The sequence below is a fragment of the Lissotriton helveticus genome, chromosome 1_1, assembly GCF_964261635.1.
Source record: "Lissotriton helveticus chromosome 1_1, aLisHel1.1, whole genome shotgun sequence".
Classification (NCBI taxonomy): domain Eukaryota; kingdom Metazoa; phylum Chordata; class Amphibia; order Caudata; family Salamandridae; genus Lissotriton; species Lissotriton helveticus.
The window spans coordinates 1,497,560,551-1,497,586,796 of record NC_136057.1 but is presented as its reverse complement, the minus strand read 5'-3'; the positions used below and the strand labels follow the sequence as shown (position 1 = coordinate 1,497,586,796).

General features: G+C 47.2%; 1 protein-coding gene across 1 annotated transcript in view; it reads right to left on the bottom strand.

Annotated features, from left to right (window-relative positions):
• The window catches only part of SCYL3 (SCY1 like pseudokinase 3), a 917,463-nt gene that overhangs the window by 619,594 nt on the left and 271,623 nt on the right, over positions 1-26,246 (bottom strand). The window contains exon 8 of the mRNA XM_078686597.1: positions 5,323-5,510. Coding sequence (XP_078542723.1) covers positions 5,323-5,510 — 188 coding nt within the window. The remainder of the gene's footprint in view (positions 1-5,322; positions 5,511-26,246) is intronic.

The following is a 26,246-nucleotide window of genomic DNA, read 5'->3' as shown; positions in this document are numbered from 1 at the left end:
GTCCTTTAGGCTAGTTCTGTCATCTATACCCCTTTTTACATACATTGTCCCATCCACACAACAATAACGGTTCTGAAGCAGGTGACCTTTTACCCAGTAGTTTGCACCTGTCTCTAACACCAGGCTCTTAGTATTCTATCATAATCCCAGCACCTGACGTACATAAACATGCCCTCAGGCAATGCATAATTATTCTGTATAAGGATCACCACTTTTTTATCCTTGGCCAACAGCCCGCTGTGTATGATCGCATTGTTTGGGAAAACATTTGTGATTGTTTCCAAAACATTTATGATTGTTTTCAAAACTATGCAGGGTGTCATTCTCTGGAGCAGAGACTGGGTCCTTCATTCTCTACCATCAGGTGAGGGGGTTGGTTCTTCCCTAGGGGATTCTTGGATGCCTATGTATTTTACAGCCATTACAACTTTATATATAGTATCAAATATGTCACAATTTATCTAGGCATTTAAGCACTGATACAAAACAATGCGGAAATATGTCTTCTATGTCCATTGTTTGTGTGTTTCCACTAGCACTTTAAAAGGCGGAGGTACAGTCTAAGCATTATAAGGAAAGGTGTTGGCACGGCGCACAACCTGGCTGATAAGGGAGATTATAGGTGGAAGGCTTTGCAATTCGGGAAGTTTTAAGGTGCACCAGCAGGTAACGTAACTGTCCAGGTACGCCAAGTAGTCAATGAAGGGGTGAGTGCATTACCTCAAGTGTAAATGCATCCCTGCATTTGGGCACACTATAATGGTTCGTTTGTCAAGAGACATTCAATTCCAAAGGATAATTGTATGAGTTCAAGTAATCCACAGTTTATTCATCATATAATTCAAACTGATGTGTTCTCAGTAATTCGGTAATCATATTAATTTTCCACTTTCAATGGTGACATTCAAGTTAAATGTACGAGCTCCGATGCATTTCGAGCCCATTGGCTCTTTGTCAAGGAGCACTGTAAAGAAAAAGCAAAATAACGTACTCATCGGTGTGTCCTACATCAAGTCTGTAGATTACATCATGTCTTTAAATTACATCAAATTATAAACAAACATTGGGGTTTCATGCGTCCCGGGGTGTGCTGTGTCATGCTTGGGACCTCCTAGGTGCAGAAGTGTTAAATATGTGTAACAGCTAAGTCTGAAAAAAACGAGGTGCGCATAGTAGTTTGTCGTCAGGCATTAAAACGAGTGAAGGAGCATTGGTCACGAACAGAGGAATAAGTCCAAAGAAAACCCGGTGTGTGGAAGATTACGATAGCATGCTCATGCAAGAATCATGGTCCGTGTGCAGTTCAAGACTCACGGTTAACGGTCGCGGTACATTCCTCCGATCAGGTCATCTGGAATGACAAGTGAAAGCACGGACGTTAAAGAAACGTGGTGCCGACGTAGGTGTAATTAATTTGAGGGAAGTGAAGGGAAGACTTACTGGGTGGATTAAAAGTGGTCGTGAGGAAGGCTGACGAAGTTGCAGAGTCCGCAAAGGTTCCGTGTGGATCATTCGCGGGAAAGTTCGAAGTGCTCAGGTTAACTGGGGTGGGTAGTGATAGAAATCGAAAGCGGACTAAGTGGTTGGTGCCCGACGGGCAGCCATCTTAGAGTGGTGAGGTTAAATGTTAAGGATGTGCACAAAGTATATGCAGTGACGAATGGATGGGTCTAGGAGGTTGACAAACACATTGTGATAACAAGATGCATGTGTAAACAGTGGCTTATGAAGGTGCAAGCGTTGGCACACAGATCATTGTAGCAAAATGCGAATCAAGTACCCCAGGGGTACTATAGGTAACAGCTTAGTTCCAACCGGTCGTTGAGGCCATGAGGCCTCATGGCTTGTAGTCTATAAATCCAAGAAGTTTCTCTCTGGAGCAGAGTTTTATTAATGTCCATTCCTTCTTTTTTAAATACCATCTCAAGAACAATGAATTTCAGCTGTGCAATGTTGTGGTTTGCCTCGCTGAAATGGACAGCAATGTTGGATTTAGGGTTTTTGGTCCTAATGTTTGACTTGTGTTCATTGATGCGGGTTTTTATTCTTCTGGTTGTTTTGCCCACATAAATCATGCCGCACGGGCATTTCAATAGGTAAATCAGGTTGCATGAATCGCATGTTGCGTTAACTCTCAGTTTGATATCAAATCCCCTCATGGGGTGGGTGATGGTGTTCCCTTTTATAATGTTATTGCAATTGTTGCAATGATGGCACGGACGTGTGCCGGTGTAAATGCATTGTTGTTCTATTTTGTTGGACAAGGTCTCTTTGATGTTCTTTGCATCTAAGCATTGTCATGTGAGCAAGGCCGCTAGTTCTGCAGAAACGTGTCATGGCGGACTTTGGCAAATAAACTTAATATGCACTTACTTGGGTCCAGGCTCGTTTTTCCTTGTAGGTGGAGTGACAGCGAGGTGTTTGGAGATATGGAGATATATATCCTACCGGCAGTCGGCAGTAGGTAGATATAGTTAGGACTAATTTTCCATTGGAAATCCGCAACATTCTATTCCCAATAACTTTGGCACCGATTGACGAATCTTCACGAAATTTTCAAAACATACGATCAGCTCCGATCCGCTCCTATCCTGAAAGTCTTGGGATGATTCTTGTAGCGGGGGCCGAGAAATAAGGGGGGTCCCAAAACGTGTTTTCCCCATGCAATTTCCCATAGGACCTTTAGCCGCAGCTACAGCCCGAACTGCTGAACGGAATTACGCCAAATTTGGCAAAGAGGTAGTCCTTCGTTCAGACTTGTGCCTTTTGCTTAAATGGTGTCAATCCGTTCAGTAGTTCCTGAGAAAACGACATTTAAAAGTACATATATGTCTATGGCCGCGCCGGATCCGCGCACCCTGCTGTGCACGAGCTGTATTCTAATTGGCTGTCAACACTCCAAATCAGGAAGTGTTGGCAGCCCAGAGCTCTGTACTGGGGTGAATGTATGACAATGTTCTGCATTCTGTCCATCACCTGTTGTTTTTGCCTTTGTCGCCCGAGTGGGATGGGTATGCTCAGACGTGAGTCCCATGCTCTCCACACCACTGGAGTCAAGCTGTCCAGGCTGATGACGGCTGATAGTCTGTCAACAAGTAAAAACCTAAGGTGCCTGTAATGTTTCGGCCCCTAATCTGGCTTATTTGAAAGGAACTCTGGTTCCCACAATTAATCCCACCTTCACATTGCTTTCAAATGGCAGTTATCTTGTTCTTAATAATAATGACTGTTACGGTCAGCGGGCGGGAATCTGGTACGTGGTGTCTGTTTCTTAATTAGTTACTTGTTGCAACAACGTCCAGTTTCCCCCTCCACATAGGAGTGTAGATAGTTCGTTGTGACCTTCCATTTCAACCCTGAAAACAGAATTCGATAAGCTAAGTAGAATCAAAGACTTAGTGTTTCAACAAGAAATGGCTCTCACTTCATCACATAAGATCTTCAAATTGCAGGTGGGGAAAACGTCTAGTGAAATACAATCATTACTGAACACAAATCTCCCCCAGCATTTCGGGGAAATGATACATGAAATATTTAATGCCTCCGATACCGCGGGCCTGGCACACTTTTTTTAAACTTATGGCTCCAGCCTTGTGACTTCTTTTCAAACAACTTTTGGAGTAATCACAGCTTTTACACATTCTATTCTTTCCAGCGTATTTGATGGCTTTCCGCGGCTGCCTATCTTGATTTGCGCCATCATCGTGCTGTTCCTTCTATTCCACAATGGCTGCTCCATCTGTAGTCCTGCCTGGATAGGCATTGACGCAGCTGTACCGTGAGTGAAAGCAACAATTGTTTGGAATGGTGCCTCTAGATGCTGAATTTTGTCTGACATCCGATATACTTACTTCACACCTGTTTGCAACCTGTGTTTCACTGCATCTGGTTCCCCTTTCAGTGGGCCCTGGATATCTGCTTGGCTACACCATCTCATGCTGCCCTGTATTTCGAACTGTTGATGGGTCCTTTAGTAACCAGGACTGTTCCTTGGGTATGTGGCTTTTATACAACCCAGCGTTTGGGCCAGTGGCCGGAGGTGGTGCCTGTGCAACTACACAGCATCTCCTGGATCTCAGTTTCATCGAAGTCCACACAGGTTGTCCTTGGATGGTCCCATCAACAACTGGAAACAAGGAGCATATTTGTGCCTTTGACCTGCACGATTGGATGTAGGCTCGGATATCTTACTGGAATTGATGTTGTTCGATTTGGCATCTTACATCTTGGGTCCCGGCGATACGGTGTAATTGGATATATTTTTGTGCACAAAACATTCCATCTCATTCGGCAATGCAATATTTCACAGACGCACTTGACCTGCAATGCTTATGCACTTTGGTTCTGCTCATCAACTGATTTCTGTCGTCATTCAATGCTACTATCCTGACCAAGAGGAGGGTGTCATATGTCCTGTGCAGGCCCATTGTCCTTTCCCCTATATCAGCATAACCACATTTTAGACCGCGCTCTGCTTTGCGCATGTTCCGCTACAGACACAATTAGCTTTGTGCCACACAGTACTTTCACACAGAACATGCTGTTTTTGTGTTCTGCACTTCCTAGGATTTAGTCTGAACATATAAACAAGGTTGAACAACAAAGCCCCTTCTTGTTCTGTTCTGGTCAGGCCCTAGCACCTAGACAAAACACGCAAATGCAGCTGTTTGGGAACACCTATTTTTGTCATATAGGAATGCACAGATAAGTAACACACTCACTTGGAGAGGGACCTTTCCAGGGAAAAGATCATGACAGCACCTGAAATGTAGAACTTTCATCAGTGTATACTAAGGTATAGGGTCTGCTGCTAACATCTAGAGATCTTCTGATTCATAATCATTTTGTTTCAGTAGAAGGGGAGGGAGGTTAGGCTACAATGTCGTATATAATGACAGCTCCATTTAAGATTTATGGACAACGTGCTATACTAACTGCATTTGTATTAGGCATTTTCCTACTTGTAGTGACACGTATACCGCATACTAGAGCACGATTGTTCGAGAATTTTTTTTATCTATCCTCGTGTCTCTGTCAGATCTTATTATGGACTAGTTCAAGTGTGAGAGAGAAAGAGAATGCCCTGTAACCGCGATGCCTGAGACGATTGGGAGTGTTGTGTTCTGGGGTGTCTAATCACTTGTTCCTTTGTGAGTGAGTAGGAGGGCAATTGAGACACTATAGCTAGTCGGTCCCGGGCTCATGGGTATTCCAGTGGTAGGATGACTCAGTCCCTTCCTACTAAGGTTCTATGATCCCAAGCATAGTTTTGTGACTCAGCAGAATCCCTGCAACAATATGGAGTATAGATAGCATTTTTACCTGAGGCAGTATTTCATTTTTCAACTCTTCCTTCGCGAACAGGCTGCCATAAGCATCTATATGAGTTAGTAGAACCATCCTCACATGTTCTTCATGGACTTTAAAGAGCTTAAGCAGCAGTGGAATCACACGGGCCTGGTAGATATCAGGTGAGAGGAGGCAATTTGAATGACGTTTTCCACTTGATTCTAAAGAAATAAGTTCATAAAAAAAAAGTGAAAAAATACAAACTTTTTAAACAATAACATGTTCTGCTCCGACCTGACAAATGACCCCATTAACTCATTTTTATCACAAACCACAAAAGTGAACCATGTCAGTGTGGCATGTCAAAGCTAAAGCCAGATGAAGATAATAGCTGTGACGTGATCTTTCATATTCTTTTAACACAATATAATGTTTTTTTTCCTATTATAAGGGTACACCTGAACTGGTCATATTTCACTGATTTGTCTCTGTGCTAGGTTTCCAGCACACCAAGAGGTGGATTTAGAGTGTGATAGATGCTGAATGGCAGCTAAAAAGTGGCAGGGGCTTTCCACCTATATTTTGAACTTATTTATATTTATACACTCTAAATAGGGCAGACATGACATCTGCTGCCTTTGGCAGATGTCCTGCATCCACCAAATTCTTTATTATTCCTAAAGTCAGCAACAAAACCACCACAGATTTTCAGTCATGGGAAACTAAGCTACTACATGATCACACATCGGCACAAAAGCTCTGCTCCTAATCCCAAGGTCTTCAATGTCAAGAGTTATACTGAAGACTACTCAAAAATATTGTGACTCTAGGGAGAGACATTTGACATTTTTTGATGAGAAGATAGGAGGCTGTGCAGTGTATGAATACTGTAATATGTAAATAACACAAATAATCATTTAAACTAAACCCCTCATTCTGTTGCAGCATATTTTATTTTATTCCGGGTCAGTGATTAGCATGTCTTTTTTATTTTTTTTGCAGAGTTTTATATAGCGCGAACTTGACCCGAATCGGGTATCAGAGCGCTTTACATAGCACCAGTTACGTTACATGAGGACACACATTCATTTTTGTTAGGCACGGGGAGATTAAGTGATTTGCCCAGAATCACAGGATGCCACATATTTCTTTGCTACCAAATTATTTTGGTGTGTATACCTTTGATGTCCAATTCATAAATATCTCATAAGACAGAGGCTCACATGTTTAGAGTTTGGAGGAGCAGCTGATCATGATAAATTGCTTCCTTATCCCACCGAACTTGCAATTCCCAACATATTTTAGAGGTGAGGGAACCCCAAGATTGCACCCAAGAGTCTTGTTGGCACCGCCATTCGAAACCCTTGACTAGGATAACCAACAGCCACAGGGCAGCAAACTCATTCTTTTTCTTCAATGAACGAGTGCAGAGACCAAATAGAATACATCAAAACTCACTGAACCCTGGGAAATTCATTACAACTTACTCAAGCAGAGCGACCTCATAATGTTAAATGTTAGCAATAAGGTAGATATTGTAGCCAGTGGCAGGTAACTGAACCATTATGTGCTTTTAGCCAAGTGGCAATACTCCTTATGCCTCTTGCACACCAGTAAGGCCAGTAGAATCTTATTATTGCATATGAATTGCAGACAGAGCACAGTCAACCACCTTTCCAGAAAAGTATTTAGAGGTACATTTGGGAAACTAAGCTGCAGACCCAAAGAGATCTTCTAATCTTGTGCCAGCTTATTAAAGCATTTGAGGGCAATTGACCATAAAGGTAAACTTATGGTATAGGTCAACAACATTCGAAGCAGATTCTTTTTTTCACATTTATAATATGCCATTTCTTTATTGGAATGTATTTAAGGGACTATGAGTAAAATGGGAGGAATTTTTGCACTATATACTTCTAGTAGAGGATGAAAATGTCTCTTTCCAGAGGAAGAGTATAGTCTCTTCAGGGCTCCAATGTGGGCATCTGCCTTAAGATGTATATGCTGGAGATGGGAGTCATTTTCCCCTTCACTATAGGCATATGGGTGGTCGCTATCAACTAAGGTGGTCTTTGAGGGGGTGATGTTAATGCACTCTTTTGCTGCGCCTAACGAGCTATCTAGTATCAGGTCCAACCCAAAGAAATCTTTATTAGGCAAACAGCCATAAAAGAAATAAAACGCAAGAAATGCATAGTGCAAATCACATATGGAAACAGCGTAAAAGCATAGGTCTTGGTAAATATCATACAAACCGCAGAACATGGAGATTAATACTCAAAACATTTCATACCTTAAAACATCTGAAAGATATAAAACTGGGACAGAATCAGCTTTATAAAGAAATTAGTTTATACCTTTTTCTAATCCTTACAGCCTTTCTAATAAAATGTAACACCGCTAGGCAAGTTTCTAAAGTACCTTATTTCTGTCGGAACTCCAGGCCTTTCTGATTGGTTCTCAAACGTGATTTTCGTAAAACAGGAACCAGAAAATCATGCCTATAATCCTTATATTAGGAGCAGAACAATAAAGAATGGCCCGTACCTTGTTTAGCAACATTATTATAATGGGATAAAGGTAAATGATTCGACCATACATATGGCAGGGGAAAGACACCTTAACAAGTATTAAACCAAGTCTAAAATATAGCAAGTAACATCAGTGGATGGGGTTCAGAAATCAAGTTAGATGAGGTTCCATACTGTTGCAGATTGATACCAACACATACCTATCAAATGAAACCAGAGACTGAGCCCTCTGCAACCTCAAATCTGTACAGAGGTTAAGGTAAAAAAAATGTAGCTACCTGTTTACTTCTGGAAGGGGGTTCAGGATTCAAGCAAGCCGGGCCGAAGACGGCTGCAATGCCAGAAACCGGTCCCCGGAAGCTTGTTTCCATTCCAGTAAAGAATTGGCTTGGTAGTTTCGCTCTAGTGGGGGTTTTCAATTTTTCACATAAAAGTCATCGGAGTCAGGTGTTGCATAGATGCCTAGATATTTAAAGGCTTCGTCTGTAATCCGCAGCGGGCAATCAGAGGGTAGTGATGATGGCGGGCCCCCCAGCACGGATTTGGACCAATTAATAATTAATTGTATCCAGACACCCGGCCGAATTTTTCACATATATTTAGGAGCTCTAGGATGGATTTTCAAGGGGAGGCAAAGTATAGTAAGACGTCATCTGCGTAAAGTGATATGCGAACCTCCCAGGTGTCGGTCCAACGAAGCCTGCGGATGGAGGGCTCCCACCTGATCCACGCTGCTAATGGTTCTAAGGCCAACGCAAATAATAATGGGGATAGTGGACACCCCTGTCGCGTACCTCGGGACAGTGGAAAGTCTCGTGATATGTGCCAGTTAGCCACCACATGCGCCATTGGATTAGTATAGAGCAGACGGATCCAAGCGCAGAATTTTAGGCCGAAACCCAGGTGTCGCAGGGCTGCAAATAAATATGGCCATTCTAGCACATCAAACGCCATACTTGCATCTAATGAGACAATTACCGCAGGTTCTTGAATAGAGGATCTCCAGGCCAGTACCGCTTGCAACCGCCTGAGGTTAAAGGCAGTGCTTCTCTGGGGCATGAACCCAGACTGATCAGGGTGTATCAGACGATAGGTGGGGGGGGGTCAATCGTAGCGCCAAGAGCTTGGCGAGATTTTTGGCTTTGGCATTGATTAATGAGATGGGACGGTAGGAGCTGCAATTCTCAGGGAGTTTGCCGGGCTTAGGGATCGCAATTATGGTGGCCAATCGTTGATCTCGAGGCAGTTGTCCAGTCTCAAGACTGTCCTGAAACATATTTAAAAGAAAGGGGGCCTTCAATTCTACCGTTTTTTTATACAGTTCGATGGGGAACCCGTTAGGTCCCACTGCCTTACCGGAGGCTAGGGAGCCAATAGCTCAACCGTAAGGTCCGTTTCTAAAAGCAGAGCCATTTCCGGTGTAAGCTTCGGCATAGCTAAATCTCTAATATACTCATGGGCTTCTTCTATCGTTAACCCCGAGCGCGAGGCATATATGTGTTCGAAATGATCGGCCAACATATCTACTATGGCACTTGGAGCGGACACCAATGAGTCAGCGGGCGCAATCTTTCTGTTTGCCTTCTCCTTTGTGTCCAACCAGGCCTGTAATTTACCAGCCTTATCCCCCAATTCGTACACCCTATGGTGTGTGGCTTGCAGTCTAGTCTTGACCATCTCTCTCTGATATGCCATGCATTCATGCTGTTTGAGACGCAGCCTTTGTGAAGTTTGGTGTGTTGGGTGCTTTGCATAATGTAGTGTTGCAGCCTCTAGATCTGATTCCAACTTATCTAGTTCTGCCCGTTTTTCCCATCTGTATCCTGTAATAGATGCTAGAGCGTGTTCCCGTGCCACTGTTTTAAAGGCCTCCCATGGGGGATTTCACCGACGATACGTTTTCTTGGAAAAATTGCTTAGTGGCACCAGTAATCCTCTTAAGCACGTCAGGTATGAGTAGGTAATGTGGATGTATGGGGAATATACGACGTCTCACCGTCTGTTGGTGTGAATATGTCAGTAGTATAGGTGAGTGATCTGATATACCTCTAGGGCAGATGTCCACGTCAACCATTCCGCCCAGGGTGCCAGCCGAGACTAGAAAATAATCAATACGTGTAAGGCTATCGTGTACCCCGGAATGGAAGGTGTATTGCTTTACTTTGGGGTGCCTGAACCGCCATGCATCTGTGAGTCCCAAGGCATCCAAGAAGCCGCTCATACGGTGGCCACCCGTTGCACCTGGTTTAGGGGCGTGCCTGTCCAGAGTACCATCCACAATGTCATTAAGATCTCCCCCAATCATAATCTCTGCCGCCGGTAGGGCCAGCAAAAATGCCGTAAGTGCAGGGTGTGCTATGGCGTGTAGAGAGGGAGGGATGTAAGCTGAGACTAGATTGAACAATTTTCCCTCCCATTGGCATGTGATGGCCGCGAAGCGGCCCTGATCATCTACTCTCGTCTGCTGTACTATTAACGGGAACTGCTTCTTGATTAGTATACCCACACCCCTAGACCCAGACGAGAATTCAGAATGAGCGATCATTTTATATCCCCACCTGTCTAGGGCCTTACACTTAGAGCCCATCAGGTGTGTCTCTTGTAATAGTGCTACCGCGGGAGCGCAGCGTTTTATGTATTGCAGCACCAGACCCCTTTTCACCTTGTCCTCCAGACCTCGCACGTTCCAAGTGAGTAAAGTTAAGGGGGTCCCCGTGTAAAAGGTGGGGCAGGTTTCAGTCGATAAATACCCAAGTATTGCCCGGCGTTAATTGCCTCTCATACCACTCGAAATTATCAATCAAAGAGGCAGGCGCTGGAGACTGGAAGGCAGGAAACAGAGGTTTATTCCGACGGAGCAGAACACGTCAAATCAGACAACAGGGTATCTTCTCGAGGTGCTCTAACCGCATCTCTGAGGCCTGGCCTCTTATACACAAGTTTATGACTTTATTGCATGAAACACATTCCTGTCAATGCTTTGAAGTACGGAAAGACATCTTTGAAATCCCCGCTTCATGCCCGTTCCCACACACATTTACAGTAGAAGTCCCCACCCCGATCTCAGCAGGTGATGACTGTCGCGCAGCTGGATATTCCGCCGATTCCCGGAATGTGTGTGGCTGATCGGATCTCATGGGGTGGGGGGTTTCGATGAGTCTTAGATCCTTTGAAGAGGGACAGCTGCCTACTGTACGGGCAATAAACTGCATCCGCAGGGCTAGGTGACGGCCTGGGATCGGGGGCCTGGGATCGGGCCGACTATCGGGCACAGAGGATGGGGGTCCATCAAAGGATGTGTGCATCAAAGGGACGGAGGGAGGTGTTGGCCGGGTACGGGATGTGGTTCCGAGGCAGGGTCGCGCTGAAAGAGGTGGCTTATGGCCCGAGCGTGTGAGAGCGGGGGCTGTCAATGCGCGGGGGATGTTTGCGAGGTCGAGAGAAAGACGCGCTGGCTATCGGCAGTGGGCAGAGAGGCCATGGCATTCAAAATGGCCGCTGCTTATGCGCACATATGAGCCTGAAAGGGACAAGATGGCGCCGATAGTGTTTAAGTCGCAATCTAGATTTTAACAGTCCTCCCTTTTCAACATATCTAGCCAGCTTGTCAGTCTATGTCTATCCCCATCATGTTACGGATCTCTACATCGTACAATGCTTTCATGCGTTCAGTTTCAAAGTCCAGAGTCTTAGGGCAGATGCAGTTGGCACAAAGTGAGCACAGGGGTGGCAAGCATTGAATACCCAGGCAGAATCCACATATTACAATAATCGGTATCAATGTGATCATAAACAACCTCCACCCCCAGTCTTTTACAGTATTCCAAAACCAACTCCCAAGCGACCATTCTTCTTGTTCCTGATGAACTTCTGAGGAGAGTCTATGGAGATGTTCAATGGCCTTGCAGACCGAGGGCGAATTGTCTGGTATGAAGGTGCAGCAGCTGGACCCGATGATACGGCATGCTCCTCCACGATCCGCTAGAACCACATCCAAAACAAGGCGGTTCTGAAGGGCCACCAGGCGGATCGCCTGAAGCTCGGCTGTATCGTTTGTGAGGATGCCAGCTGTAATGTTCATTGTCGTTTCGACTGCCTGGGTCAAATGTCGGATGGCGCGGCTGTTCGCCATCGGGCCCCAGAGTGGAACAAGTCCCTTTATTGCATCCAGAAATTGTGCTCCGGTGGAGTCGGCTTGTTCAATGTCTCTCGCTCGTTTTTGTCGGTGATGGTTTGCTGGAGCCACATAGGTGGGAGGAAGGACGAAGGCAATGTAGCAGGTACCTCTCCAACCCTTTGGGAGCCAAGTGTAGGCTTTCGTACCACAGACAAAGTACATGTTCGGAGAGGTGACGAAAGAGGGTGGATCAGTTGAGTCCAAAGTTCTGGTGATGCGGCAAGTGCTGTGGCCCACCAACTGTGTCCCGAGACCTTCGATGCATACAAGGCCCGAGATGTTGACGACAGACAGGGCTACGGTCAGGGTAGCAGCTGCTCATTTTTGGAGGTAAGAGAAGGTGGGTCTGGCTGGGTTGTTGAACACCTGCATTTCAATCCGTTCTTCGGCCGGAATGTCCATGTGAACTGAGGCATTGGTTGTCAGCGGGCAGAAGGGAGCAGCAGTTCTTCCTGTTTTGTTCAGCCATACTCCATGATAAAAGTGCGACATGGTTTTTCCAGAGGTGGCATTATCCCTGTAACTCTCTTGCAAGAGGATCAGCCAAGCAAGGCAGGAACCATGGACAGAGAAAGGTGAAGGGATGAAGGGGATGGAATGTCCAGTGGCATGTGGTAACAGCCCACAGATCCAGCAATTTGTGGTATTGGCGGCAAGGTTGTGTTGATGTAGTAACTGCACGAAAGAGTTGTTCCAAAACTCCTTACGTCTCTCTCGGAGTTGAGGTGAAAGAGAGATCAGATGGTGTTCTTTCATGGTGGTAGGCTGTGCAGTGGTTAGAAATACCTCACGAGCTGGTGCACTTTCTTCCACGATCCAGAGGGTGGTCACGAGGAGGATGCAAAAGAGAAGGGTGATAAAGAGTGCAATAGTCTTTGAGCTGTGTAACCTGTCAGTCTTTGGGTTTCTGTAGTGGGTCTTCGGATATCCGGTTGCCTCCATCATCTTCGTGTTGGGCGCTTCCATCATTTTCAAGGGGCTCGGTAGCGGGCAGAGCAACAAACTTCGTTTGATTTCTCTCCTGGCAGCCTTAGTAGTGTTAGGCCACCACTCTGAGAATTGTAACTTAGTCAGTGGTCTGCTTAGCCGAAGCTCCCTCCTTTCGTCGCAGGTTATACCCTTCTCTGGATGGCACAGTGGGATCGGGAAATTCTGCCAATTCAAGTGTCTCTGTATCAGGGTAACAGCTCAGGGATGGTCGGTCTTTGTTCAGGAGCTCTTCTTGGGTAGCCATGTCTTCGGTCGTCGTCAGTGTTGAGGAGATTTTCTTGCAGTGGTGTGCGTGCAGCCAATTCAGTTTCCCTTCCACTCGAAGAGCTGTTCGGGTGGTGATCAAGACTTGCCAGGGGCCCGTCCACCGAGGTTCCAGACTCTTTGCGCGCTGGAAATTCCGGATCAATACGAAATCACCGGGTTGGATGTCGTGTCCGAGGCCCCTGGAAGTGTCGGGGATGGCCTGCAGCACCTGTTGATGGATAATAGACAGTGTTTTGATCAAATTGTACAGATAGTCAGACATGAGGACGTCTGGGACGTCATGAATGGATGTCGGTTTCGGTGCAGACCAGATGCTCATAGGCCTGCCAAAAACGACCTCGTAAGGGGTCAAGTGGTGTTTGGTGGGGGTGGAACCCATTGACAGCAATGTCAATGGGAGAGCGTCTGGCCATTTCAGTGTTGTGGTGGCCACTATCTTTGCTAGTTTGAGCTTCAGTGTGGCATTATGTCGCTCAACCAGCCCAGCAGATTGGGGGTGGAAGACTGCGTGGAACTTTTGCTTTACACCCAATCCTTTCAAGATGAGTTGGATAACCTCGGCTACGAAGTGGGGGCCATTGTCGCTCCACAAAATTCGACAAAGGCCGTAGCGAGGGAAGAATTCTTTCAGTAAGACCTTTGCAGTAGCAATGGCAGTGTTGTCGCGAGTTGGATAGGCTTCCACCCACTTGCTAAATGCGCACACGACAACAAGTACATACTTTAGGCCTTGGCATCTCTCTAGTTGGATGTAGTCCCTCTGCAGGACTTCAAATGGATGATTGGGGACCCCAAACCCTCCCCGGGGTACGACAGTTCCTTTCCCAGGGTTGTGTTGCAGGCATATCAGACATTGTTGGACTAGGCGTTTGGCTGAGTCTGTGATCTTGTCATTGTGCCAAACTTTGGAGACAAGTTCGGCCATAGGGGCAGATCCTATGTGTGCAGGGGAGTGTGCCATGGTCAGTATGGGGATCAAGTATGCGTTGGGTAGCAACCATTTGATCGTGTCTTTTGTCCGCCAGCAGCCTTCATCGTCTTTCAGTCCCACCCGTGCCCATTCAGTCAGCTTGTGGGGTGAGCTCGCCATCTGGATGTCCCTAATAGTTTCCCTAGCGTCCTTCCATTTTTCTGTTTGAGACCTGGTCACATACATGCGTGTCGTTGTCCTATTCTCAGCTGTGGTCCGGGCAGTGATGTCGGCCAGTGCATTCCCCTGCCCAATGATGTCCGTAACCTTTTTGTGTGCCTGGCATTTGATTACAGCAAGTTGTTTGGGGAGGAGGACTGCTTCAGTCAGAGCGGAGACTAGATCTCCGTGTAGGATGGGTGTGCCGTGTGAGGTCAGGAATCCCCTCTCCTTCCACAAGAGCCCAAAATGATGAACCACCCCGAAGGCGTACTGGCTGTCTGTGTAAATGTTCGCTGTTGTCCCGGTTGCTAGGATACATGCTCGTGTGAGGGCAATCAGTTCCGCTGCCTGTGCAGATCGTTGTGTGATGCGGGCTGTCTCAACTACAGTTCGGGCTGTGGTAACTGCATAAGCGGCTGAGGTAGTGCCATCGGGGAGTTTGATACAAGAGCCATCTACCCATAGCTCTCAGTCAGGATCTGGAAAAGCGGTGTCTCGGAGGTCAACTCTACTCCTGGTCTGTTCGTCCGTGAGGGTCACACAGTCATGTATCGGGGGCAAATTGGGGTCGTTCTCAGGTAGGGGCAACAAAGTGGCTGGATTCAGTGTGGTTCATCTTTTCAGAGTGATATGGGGTGCAAGCAGAGTCAGTTCGTACCCAGTCAGTCGTGCACTAGTCAGATGCTGCGTCTTAGTCTGGTTTAGGAGGGTGTCAACCGCATGGGGCACTAACACCGTAAGGGAATTCGAGAGTACGATCCCCTCACTCTGTCGGATAGAGATAGCAGCGGCAGCTACAGCTCGAAGGCAGGCAGGCAAAGCTCTGGCTACGGGGTCAAGAGTGGCAGAGAAGTAGGCACATGGGCGTTGCTTGGGGCCAATGGACTGAGTCAGGACAGACAAAGCGCACCCCTCCCTTTCGTGAGTGTAGAGGGAGAAGGGCTTTGTGTAATCTGGGGTTCCTAGGACTGGTGCAGAACAAAGGGCGTCTCGGGAAGGGGAAATCTTTAGCCAGCAGGGAAAGTAGTAGCTTCACAATGAGGCTGAAATTTGGCAACCACTGTCGACAGAAGGAGGTGAGGCCTACTAGGGAGTGGACTTGTTTCTGGGTCTTAGGGACAGGGGTTTCTAGGATGGTCTGTATTCGATCAGGTGTAAGCTTCCTCCCGTCTTTGGACAAGAGATGGCCTAGGTAAGTGACCTGGGGTTGGCAGAATTGCAACTTCTTTTTGGAGACCTTGTGGCCATTCTCCGCGAGGAAGTGCAGGAGTTGGATGGTGGCAGTGACTGCGAGTGAAGTGGTGTCGGCCGCCAAAAGGATATCATAGACGTACTGTATCAACACCACTCCATCCGGTAACTGGACTGCGTCCAGCTGTCTCTTGAGGGCCTGGCTGTAGATGCTGGGACTTTCAGTGTAGCCTTGGGATGCTCTACAAAATCTATGAGCGGGATTTTAAGGTGAAGCCGAAAAGGTAGCGGCTGTCTGGGTGGATAGGGATGGAGAAGAAGGCGTTCTTGAGGTCGATCACCGTGAAGGTGGTAGCAGTGGAAGGAATCAGAGTCAGAATGGTGGTGATGTCTGAGACTACGGGGTACTGAGGTACAACTACTTTGTTGACCTCTCGCAGGTCGATGATGAAGCGGTACGCCTTTTCATCTCCCTCACCCTGCTTCTTTACAATGGGTAGGATAGGGCTGTTGCAAACATTGCTAACTACTTCCTCTACCACTCCAGCATCTATCAGGGACTGGATGATTTTTACCAATGCCTTCTCGCCCTCGGGCGATATCCGATATTGTGGGAGTTTCGGGAGCACTGCGTCCTGTCGAACAGTTATGTGTACAGGGTCAATCATCATGCGTCCTACGTCCGAGTCAGTCTTTGCCCATAGGTACAGAGGTAGAGTGTCGAGTAGGGACAAGTCAGCGTCAGTGATGGAAAACATGCGTGGAGTGGGACAGGATCTGAGCATAGTTGGGTTGTCGTACAGAATGACTCGAACCCCATCTTGTGAACACCTAATAGTAGCTCGGAAATGTTTCAATAAGTCAAGTCCCATAATTGCATCGGGGGTGTTGGATGAAAGTAAAAACGTGGTGTCAGTGGTGTTATTTTCCAAGTCAAAGGAGATCATTGCGGACAAGGGGTTAGTGGAGGGCGTTCCATCAAAACCTATCGATGTTACATGTGAGCCAGACAAGGGTGCCCTCGGGATCAGTCGTTTAGATAACGCACTGCGTGTTGCGTGTTGCGCCAGTGTCTACCAAAAATGGAGACTTCGTACCCAGGACCTTAGCGGTGACATAAGGACCTTGCTGGTCAACATGGAGCTCGACTGGATCCCTCCCTTGCCCTTGGCGGTCCTATGCGAAGTCGCGGGCATTGTCGTAGTCAGACTGTTGGTACTGGTTCTGTCGGGGACGGTCAAACGTATTCGGTCTGCCTGGCCGGTCGTTGTTGGTGTCATTTGTGTTCCCTCGTCCCTGTCCTCTATTTCTTGGTTCACTTGCTACGTCTCTCGTGTCCCTATTTTTGATTGCTTCTAGCCGGACCGGACACTGGGATTTCCAATGACCAAATCCTTTGCAAAACGCACACTGGTTCTCGTCGATGTCTGTTCGTGGAGTGTAGGGTGTGGGTGTACGGTCTCTAGGGGGTGGATTTCTAGGAGCATTCGATTGGTAGCTTCCCTTGTACTGTTCTCTTCCACTAGTCACCCCTTGCAACTGAGCAATCATCACCCTTTCCTTCAGGTCCTTTTTCTTTTTCTCAGTCACCCTATCGTTCTCATTCTTTTGATGCTCGTAGTACTGGGCCATCTGAAGGATAGCCGCGGGTTTGGAGGCTGCCCAGCTACTCTCGCTGGTCTGTAGTTTTTGTGAGACCTTCTGTGACAGACCTTTGACATAATTCTGGACAAACAGATGATGTCCGGTTGCAGTGGTCATGTCCTGGCCGCTGTAATCGGAGAACACAGTCTCAAACCGGGAGAAGTATTCTGATACGTCTTCCTGGGGTTTCTGGCGGCAGGCCGTTACTATCGACCAATCCACTTTCTTTTCTGGGATCAGGGTTTTCAATTTCTGGACGATCTTGTCTGGGAGGTCCAGAATGGATTTTAAAGGTTTCTGCCCAGGCTCTCGCTGTCTATCTATGCCATCGAGTTGTGACCAGGTATGTCCGAACAGCTCAAGGTGGTCGACTTTCCGGATTTGCTTCCACACATCAGCTGGCAGACATAGCCCGAAAAACAAATCGATGTCCGCTAGGGTCATAATCGTCGAACCCAAGGCTGTGCCTAATTCAGTATAAAAGGCGGTGGGGTTCTTTCGTAAATCAGGCAAGGATTTTCGGAAAGTCAAAATGTCTTGCCGATCCCATGGTTGGTAGACCCAGTTATAAACAACTCTCCCTCTTGCATCTTGGTGGTTAATGTCATCATGTGTTCCCTGTCCTCTTGGGGGAACCCAGTAGGGAGCGGCCTCCTTTATAGGCATCATTGTATTAGCTTTTTCTGTTTGGGGTTCGGTCGCTACAGGAGTCGCAGCGCTAGTTTCTGGTCTCTGTTCAGTGAGGTGGCGGAAGACTTCAAGAGTACGCGTGAAGAGGTTCGTCACATCACACTCGCCTTCATCCCCAATGACAACTTTCCTATAGAGAGTCGTTAACTTCTCAGGACCTTTATCTTGGTATCGATCCTCATAGGCATTGAGGGTGTGATAACAAAATCGCACAACAAAGTGTCGTCTGTGGCTATTGGCATATGAAGTGTACATATCTGTTACGTATTCCTCGCTCTCTTTTCGTTCCACCAGTGTCTTCACTATCTTATCGATCCCTATTCGTTCATCTTTGCTTAACCGGTTCATTCTAGTGGAATCTTTCCTTCTAGTTTCAGGGTCATCTAGTGCTACTGCTTGTGCTGCATTGAGTACAAGGGGTTCGTCCGGCGCGGAGGCCGTGAGGACAGAGGTCGTGGCACTATTCTCACCCGTACTTGGGGGCTGCGGGTGTTGTATTAAGGTTTGGGAAGGAGCGTATGGGGGAGGCATGTAGATGATTGGGGGACCTAGTAATAAATCATCGTTCGCTCGTTGTTTCAAGGGTATTTCAGGGTAGAGCATAGAGGGTGTCCTGACGGGACACTGGCCCTGTTGCTTCGGTTTTACTTTCTCCCTTTCCTTTATCTCTTCCTCTAACTTTCTAGCAGCTAGGTGAGCTGCTTTTCGTAGCTCTCTCTAATCTGACTTCGTTTCTCTTTTTCTGTTCTGCTTCTTTGCGCCACATGCCGAGGCTGTCGAGCATAGTGGGTGTTGCCTTATTGTAACGAAGGGCTGTTTCCAGCACGTTTACTTTATCATCATCAAAGGATCCTACCAGTGGCCACTGACTTTCCTGATCCTTCCTTGTATATTTATGCCATAGTTTACTATAAGCTATGGCGACTAGTCCGTATTTAGTGAACATGTCCTTATCAGGGGTACCTTCCAGTGGAGCTGGATGGTTCATCTCTAATAAGCGGTCCGGGTTGAACCAACTACTAATCAGTGGGGAGAAGATAGGCATGACAGATTACAGAGGGGGACAAAAGGTCCGCACTACCTATCTTTTCACTACTTGCAAAGACTAGACAGAATATTTCTATTCTACGTTATTTGCAAACAGAGAATACCTCAAAAAGAACCAGCTTCGAACAACCAATGTTTGAACAATCAATCAGTCAGTGGGGAGAAAAATAGGCACGACAGATTACAGCGGGGGAAAAAAGGTCCGCGTTACCTACCCTTCACTATCTGCAAAGGAAGTGAGAATATTTCTATTCTTCCCCGTTTGCAGGCAGAGAATATCTCAAAAACAATCAGTGAGCAATACTAGTATTTTCAGACAGTCAGACAATGGTTTCGCAATTTGTCGTGTTTACACGACCTTACCCGGACCGCAAGGACAGTTTCTCGTCTTCCGTTTCCAGCGCCCGATCGTGCTCTATTCTCCGTAATCGCTGCGGCACTCCTGATGGTTCCCAGTCAGGACCGTAGATCACTCGAGAGAGGTCTGTTCGGAACCGGTGAAGTTCGGATGATCGGCTGCCAGACGAGGGTCTATCGGGCAGGTGCACTTCCCAATCGTTGCAGTCGTTCACTCTGTCGTCAGGACCTCTCCCACTGGATCCACGTGTCGCTGATGGGCCCCACGTTTGGGTCGCCAATTGTAAAAGGTGGGGCAGGTTTCAGTCGATAAATACCCAAGTATTGCCCGGCGTTAATCGCCTCTCATACCACTCGAAATTATCAAACAAAGAGGCAGGCGCTGGAGACTGGAAGGCAGGAAACAGAGGTTTATTCCGACGGAGCAGAACACGTCAAATCAGACAACAGGGTATCTTCTCGAGGTGCTCTAACCGCATCTCTGAGGCCTGGCCTCTTATACACAAGTATATGACTTTATTGCATGAAACACATTCCTGTCAATGCTTTGAAGTATGGAAAGACATCTTTGAAATCCCCGCTTCATGCCCGTTCCCACACACATTTACAGTAGAAGTCCCCACCCCGATCTCAGCAGGTGATGACTGTCGCGCAGCTGGATATTCCGCCGATTCCCGGAATGTGTGCGGCTGATCGGATCTCATGGGGTGGGGGGTTTCGATGAGTCTTAGATCCTTTGAAGAGGGACAGCTGCCTACTGTACGGGCAATAAACTGCATCCGCAGGGCTAGGTGACGGCCTGGGATCGGGCCGGACAATCGGGCACAGAGGATGGGGGTCCATCAAAGGATGTGTGCATCAAAGGGACGGAGGGAGGTGTTGGCCGGGTACGGGATGTGGTTCCGAGGCAGGGTCGCGCTGAAAGAGGTGGTTTATGGCCCGAGCGTGTGAGAGCGGGGGCTGTCAATGCGCGGGGGATGTTTGCGAGGTCGAGAGAAAGACACGCTGGCTATCGGCAGTGGGCAGAGAGGCCATGGCATTCAAAATGGTCGCTGCTTACGCGCACATATGAGCCTGAAAGGGACAAGATGGCGCCGATGGTGTTTAAGTCGCAATCTAGATTTTAACACCCGGGGAGAGCGGATCCAACTGTCGATTAGTGTCGTGTTGACCGTGGGTAGTCATCTGGTACATAGAAAAATTGCAGAGTTGCTAACTCATCATCACAATGCAGCCTCAGTATGACGGTAGTCAATTGGTTCATTATACGTGCCCTTATAAACTGTGCAAAAAAAAGAAGCAGTACTTTAATAAAGTTACCTTCCCCCCCTTTCCGCCCCCCCCACCCCCGCCCTTTTTGCCCTAAACATAGAACAGGAAAAACTCTGACATTACGCAATTGACCCCTTTTCCCCCCTTCCCCCCTCCCTGCCTCCCTGCATGACGGTACTGATACTGCCCGCCACCCCAACAGAGCAGAGTACTTAGTACCGCTCCCCATTTCTTAACGTTGAGGGCGAGAGAAAGTTGCTCCAGTCCTCCACAGAGCCCTTGCATTACATCAATGTCAATGACCCAGTATCACGGCCGAATCCCGACAAGTAATGAAAGACTGCGGCAAAGTAGTCTTGCAAGTGTCATTAAATCGCAGCCAGGTCAGGCCATCCCGCAAGGAAAACCCTCCCCACCCACACCAAACAGTGACCCAGGATGTACATCTTATACGCAGTATATCCCCTTCCACTTCATATCGAACCAAGTTACCAAATCCTGTGCATCTCCGCATGGCCTCAGCCCAAGTCAGTCTCGCAGCCACAGTGTCGGTCTCCCATCCTCAGTGCGTCCAAGGTCTGCTACTCGTATTCATGCTTGGTCCACAGTGCACTATCACTCATTGCGTTGGTGCTTACGATGTTCAGTGCGGCCCTGTCTCCCCACCCTTCGCCAGCCGTCCAGCCATTCCTGGGCCTCGTCAGGTGTGAGGAAGAACCACACCTTTCCTCCATCCTCCACTCTCAACTTGGCTGGAAATAGCATGGAGTATTTTATCTCTCGCTCACGGAGGGCCTTCTTCACTTCGAGGAACCCCCTGCGTTGCTTCGTGACTGCTGCGGTGTAATCCGGGAAGATCGTTATATTAGCATTCACGATGGCAATCGGTGGAGCCATTCTGGCCGCTTGTAAGATGAAGTCGCGGTCACGAAAGTTAAAAATTCTTGCCAGGATCGGGTTTGGGTCTGCCACCCGGGTCCCGGTGAGCCCGTTCTACGGAGAAGAAGTTCGATAGCCCCCGTGGCTGAAGATGAGTTGTTACCAGGTCCTCCACAAAGAGATCAAGGGCGAATGTTGTTCTGCCTCGAGCGCCCTTCCTGATACTCCAGGCGGGCCTTAAGGAACTTATTGTCTTCTTCCAACTGGTGCATTTGCTTCTTGAGGGTGGAAGTGTCCGTGACCAGGGCCTCCGTAGTAGTTTCGACGTCTGAGATCTTGGAGGACAGTTTATTGAAATCCACTCGGATTAGAGCCAGGTCGAATGCAAGCGTTCCAAACCTGGTGTCAACTTTATTTAACGTCGCCATTATGTCCTTCAGAGTGACGTCCTGGTCGGCCCGCCAGGTTCCCCCGCAGGCGATGAAACTGCATTTTCGGGCGCCTCGCCCTGCGATTTGGCGAAGGAGTATTTGTCCAATCTCCCCTGAGTGGCCCCTCTTGCGTTTCTACCACTCATGGCGGCAGCAGAATGGAAAAGTGTTCCTTGAGCAGGACCTCCACGAGATGTGTCCGAAGGGTAGGCAGCAGTTGTTCTTTCAGGCCGTGTGAGCCAGAGGCGCCTCACCAAAGTAAGTGGATCACACACATATGGCCTCTCTGCAGGCCAGGCGGCAGCTTGGTTCCCAAAAGGCAGAGTACTTGGGATAAAGGAAAACAATGGGACTATCGGCAATAGTGATCTGTCCCTCATAGCACAGCAATGGTCCGAGCGGCAGCTCTCCGGCCAGTGCAGTCAAATGGCACTGCAGCACGCTGTATAAGCGGCAGGGTGTGGGGGTTGGGCCGTGTGCCCGGCCGAAGGAGCCTTCTCAGGTGTCACCGACACCATCCGAGTCCGGCGCTATTCTTTGCAGGAGCCTGCACGTTGATTCGGGCTCACGCCTGTAATCAGGGGCCAAGAGAAGGCAGACAGTGCATATCAATCGGAGAGGGGGGGGGGGTGTTCCCCGCCGTGGCTCCGAGTAAGTATCCCTGGGCACTCCCGCACCCCTGGCTGACAAAAGGGCGGCAACAAGCTACACAAAATGGCGGCCATATGGGTCTATCATGTCTCTGCCTCGGACAGTTCAGCCGGCTCCCTCAGTTCCTGTGCCCAAACTGTTCCATGCAGCACCTAAGGGGGCAATGTACCATGTCCTGCCGCAGATACCTTTGCCGTGGCTGGCGGGCGGCCCTCAAACCTTTAATGGCAGCAGGGTAGTCTCCGCTCCTCCGTCCCGGATCGCTAGTTTTTTTTTTTTAATTCTTTTTATTAGCAACTTAAAACAAGTGGCGGTCATCACAGGGTTTATACACAGTAATTACTTTGTACCTCAGAAACACAGAGCTTACAACACAGAGTCAATTTGAGAGTGTTCACAGTCTCACTGCAAAACACGGGTCAAATATCAGCCGTCCCGTCAGTGGGTAAGGTTGGGGGGGGGTTCACAAATGTTACCTCTGTGTTCATTCCAGTTTGACCACACCGCTACCCATTTCTTGGGGCACCCTCGCGCCATGTATACTGTTTTCTCCTGGAGCATGAACCAGTCCATATCCTGTTTCCAGGAATTAAGTTTCGGAGGCGCCACTGCCCCCCACAGCCTAGCAATGTTGCGTTTCGCCACAGCTTGTCCCAGCGTCACCCATAGCCTCCCCTTTGCTGGCAGATCTGTGGGCTCCCATATCTTCAATAGGCACCTCTTCGCCTCAGCACGCAGCTCCACCCCCCACACTTCTTGCATACATCTGAGCACTCTTTTCCAATAGATCTGTAACGCCTGGCACTCCCATATTATGTGGATGAAGGTTCCCACCTCCCCGCACCCCCTCCTACAGAGTCCCTCCTCACTACGACCCATCAGCTTCAACCTGGTGCCAGAGATATACACTCGGTGAAGTACCTTGAGCTGGATAAGCCTAAGCCTGGCGGATATGGCTACTTCCTTAGGGGAAGCAAGCGCACTTGTCCACTCTTCGTCATCTATTTCTAGACCGTCTGCCTCCCATTTTCTTCTGAGAGCTAGTGACAGGTCCGGGGAGTTGTTAATTAGTTTTTTGTACGTGAGGGAGATTGCGCGCTCTGGGAGGTGGCCGTCTAATAATCTATCCTCCATGGGGGAAGATCTCAGGGGTTGCATCCCTGGGGGGATATTAGTTTGCAGGGAGTGCCTGACCTGCAGGTAGCGGAAGTACTCGGTCTGTGCAAGTTCGTACGTTAGTTGGAGTGAGGCGAATGGCACAACCCCCTCCGGGCCCCATAGGTCTTCAATGTGGGAGATGCCAATTAGATCCCAGTTACGGAACCCTTTAGTGCGGCCCAAAGTGCCTAACTTCTCTGAGACCCATAGCGGGGTGGCCTGTGTAAGTGTATTAGCCCACCCCAGTTTGCCATATTTGAACCGAGTGTTCTGTGGGCCCGGATCGCTAGCTTGATCCCACGGGACCAGTCGCCGGGAACCCCGCCGGTCCACGCCCCGGGCTGCCAGCCTGTCTCGTGGCTCCTCTACTCACCACCCCTCGAGGGACACCGGACGGTACCTCACAGCTTCCGCCACGATCCCCTGAACTTTGGGGTCAAAGAGAATGCGGATAAATAGCCGGATTAGTCGGGCTCCATGTTAGGGGATCAGAGCCTCTCTAGGCTGCGGCCATATTCCTCGGCTGCTAGCCACGCCCCCTTTGTGGTTTGATTTTTAAGCGGTAACTGCTGCTTGCACATCTTTTTCAATAAATTATCTAGATTAAAAAATTAAGGAACGCAGGTATAAGGTGTCATTTATATTACTCCATGAGAAAAGAGAAGGTAACGTAGTTATCAACATTAAGGATGGAATCACATCTAGTCCATTAATTATTTCTATTTTTGTCTAAATCGAATCTTACCTGACCAAGTGCCTTGTGATGAAAATGTCCACCCATTATAAAAACTGCAATTATCGAAAGAGGTCAGTATGTCTATGGTAGCTATAGAACAATGGAGGGGATTCAGCTAGCGGTATAGATTACAGCTTTATTATTCATCATTTTAGATTTACATCACATCGTTTGTAACTATACCCATCTCACGGGAAATAGGCAGAACTTCATCCACAGCATGTAAACGTTCAGTTTTCAGCAGGTAACACTATCGTTAATTATTCAGTAAATAATGAGGTCACATCAACAGGGGGTACATAGATTACCCCAGCACTGAAACATGCGCATCTCTTTTTTTACTTTTAGACGGCTTTACCACATGGTTTTAGTCAGTTGTTCTATCTAGACATATACGAAGGATGGAAGATCACTTTAAATCCAGGTACTATTAGACGTTGTTACTATACTTTCATGCAACTTAGGTCCTGCGGATTATCCGTAGATATATGCTAGGAATTGCAACATCGATAGGAAAATCCAGATAAATAGAACCATCTGTATTCAAGGTTTAAGTCAATGTTACAGTTGGTAGTTGAGATAAATTAATCCCTTAAGTAATTAGAGCTAAAAATGAGTGTTGTCACACATAATGTTATAATATAAATGACAACTACGAAAACTTAAGATAAGGGACCTTCTCTTTTCTCATGGAGTAATATAAATGACACTTTATACCTGTGTTCCTTAATTTTTGAATCTAGATAATTTATTGAAAAAGATGTGCAAGCAGCAGTTACCGCTTAAAAATCAAACCACGAGGCAATCACATTGGGTTTGTGTTGCGACAAAATACTAAACCATGCTTGAAGTAACCTCACTTCTCCAATTAAGAAGGAACATTTTTTAATGGTTTAATAGAATTGTAAACTTTGGACAATTTTAGTGAGGATTCACACCCACTAGATCTCTGGCTAGGCAGGGAATGTGTTTTTGTGAGTAATTGTCTTGTTTTACTGTATTTTGTTATATATTGATGGGCACAGCTGGGGCTTGACTCTAAGTTCACAGACCAGTTAAATCAATATATTGATTTTAAGATGCAGTTTGGCATGTGTGTATATTTAGTAAGTTAGTTGTATAGCTTGTAGACCACTTCTGAATTAAATTAATTGGAGTTAGTAAGTAGAAATGTTCATTGTAACTTTCTCTTTTGTAGTAACCACTGGTAAAACCCTGACGAAGGCACCGCCGAAACGCGTTGGTAGCCAGCAACCAAACCAATGTCTAGAGAATGGGCTAACAAGCATTATATTTGTCTCTCTCTTTTTTTCCTGTTGCATGCTGAATTCACTAGAGTGCAACAATTGTAGTTACATTCATATAGGGTCATTTGTAATATATTGTTCGGTGGTTTGACTATTCATGATCATGATGTTTATCTTTGCATAACAGATAATTATTTATGTTTGATATTTAATGTTGATCAATATATGTTATTTATATGACTAGTGTCAGATAAAATGGACAATCAGTATCTATAAAATGAGAAAATAATAAATCAAAAACATATATTTTTCCATACATGTTGTCTCATGCACCTTGTTTGCATAGTGGTCTACAGGCTACAAGTTTTATTATTATCCAGCACTGAACCCGGTGCAAACCCCCCCTTTTTTTCCACTAGTATTGTTTCCCTGATAGGGTAGTATTCTATTGTCAGGGGCCCCATTCTTTCCAAAGTAGCTACCTGTTTACTTCCAATGGATAGCATATGAGGGTTATCAAACATTTCAGCTAAACCCATAGCCTCAAATGTACTCTT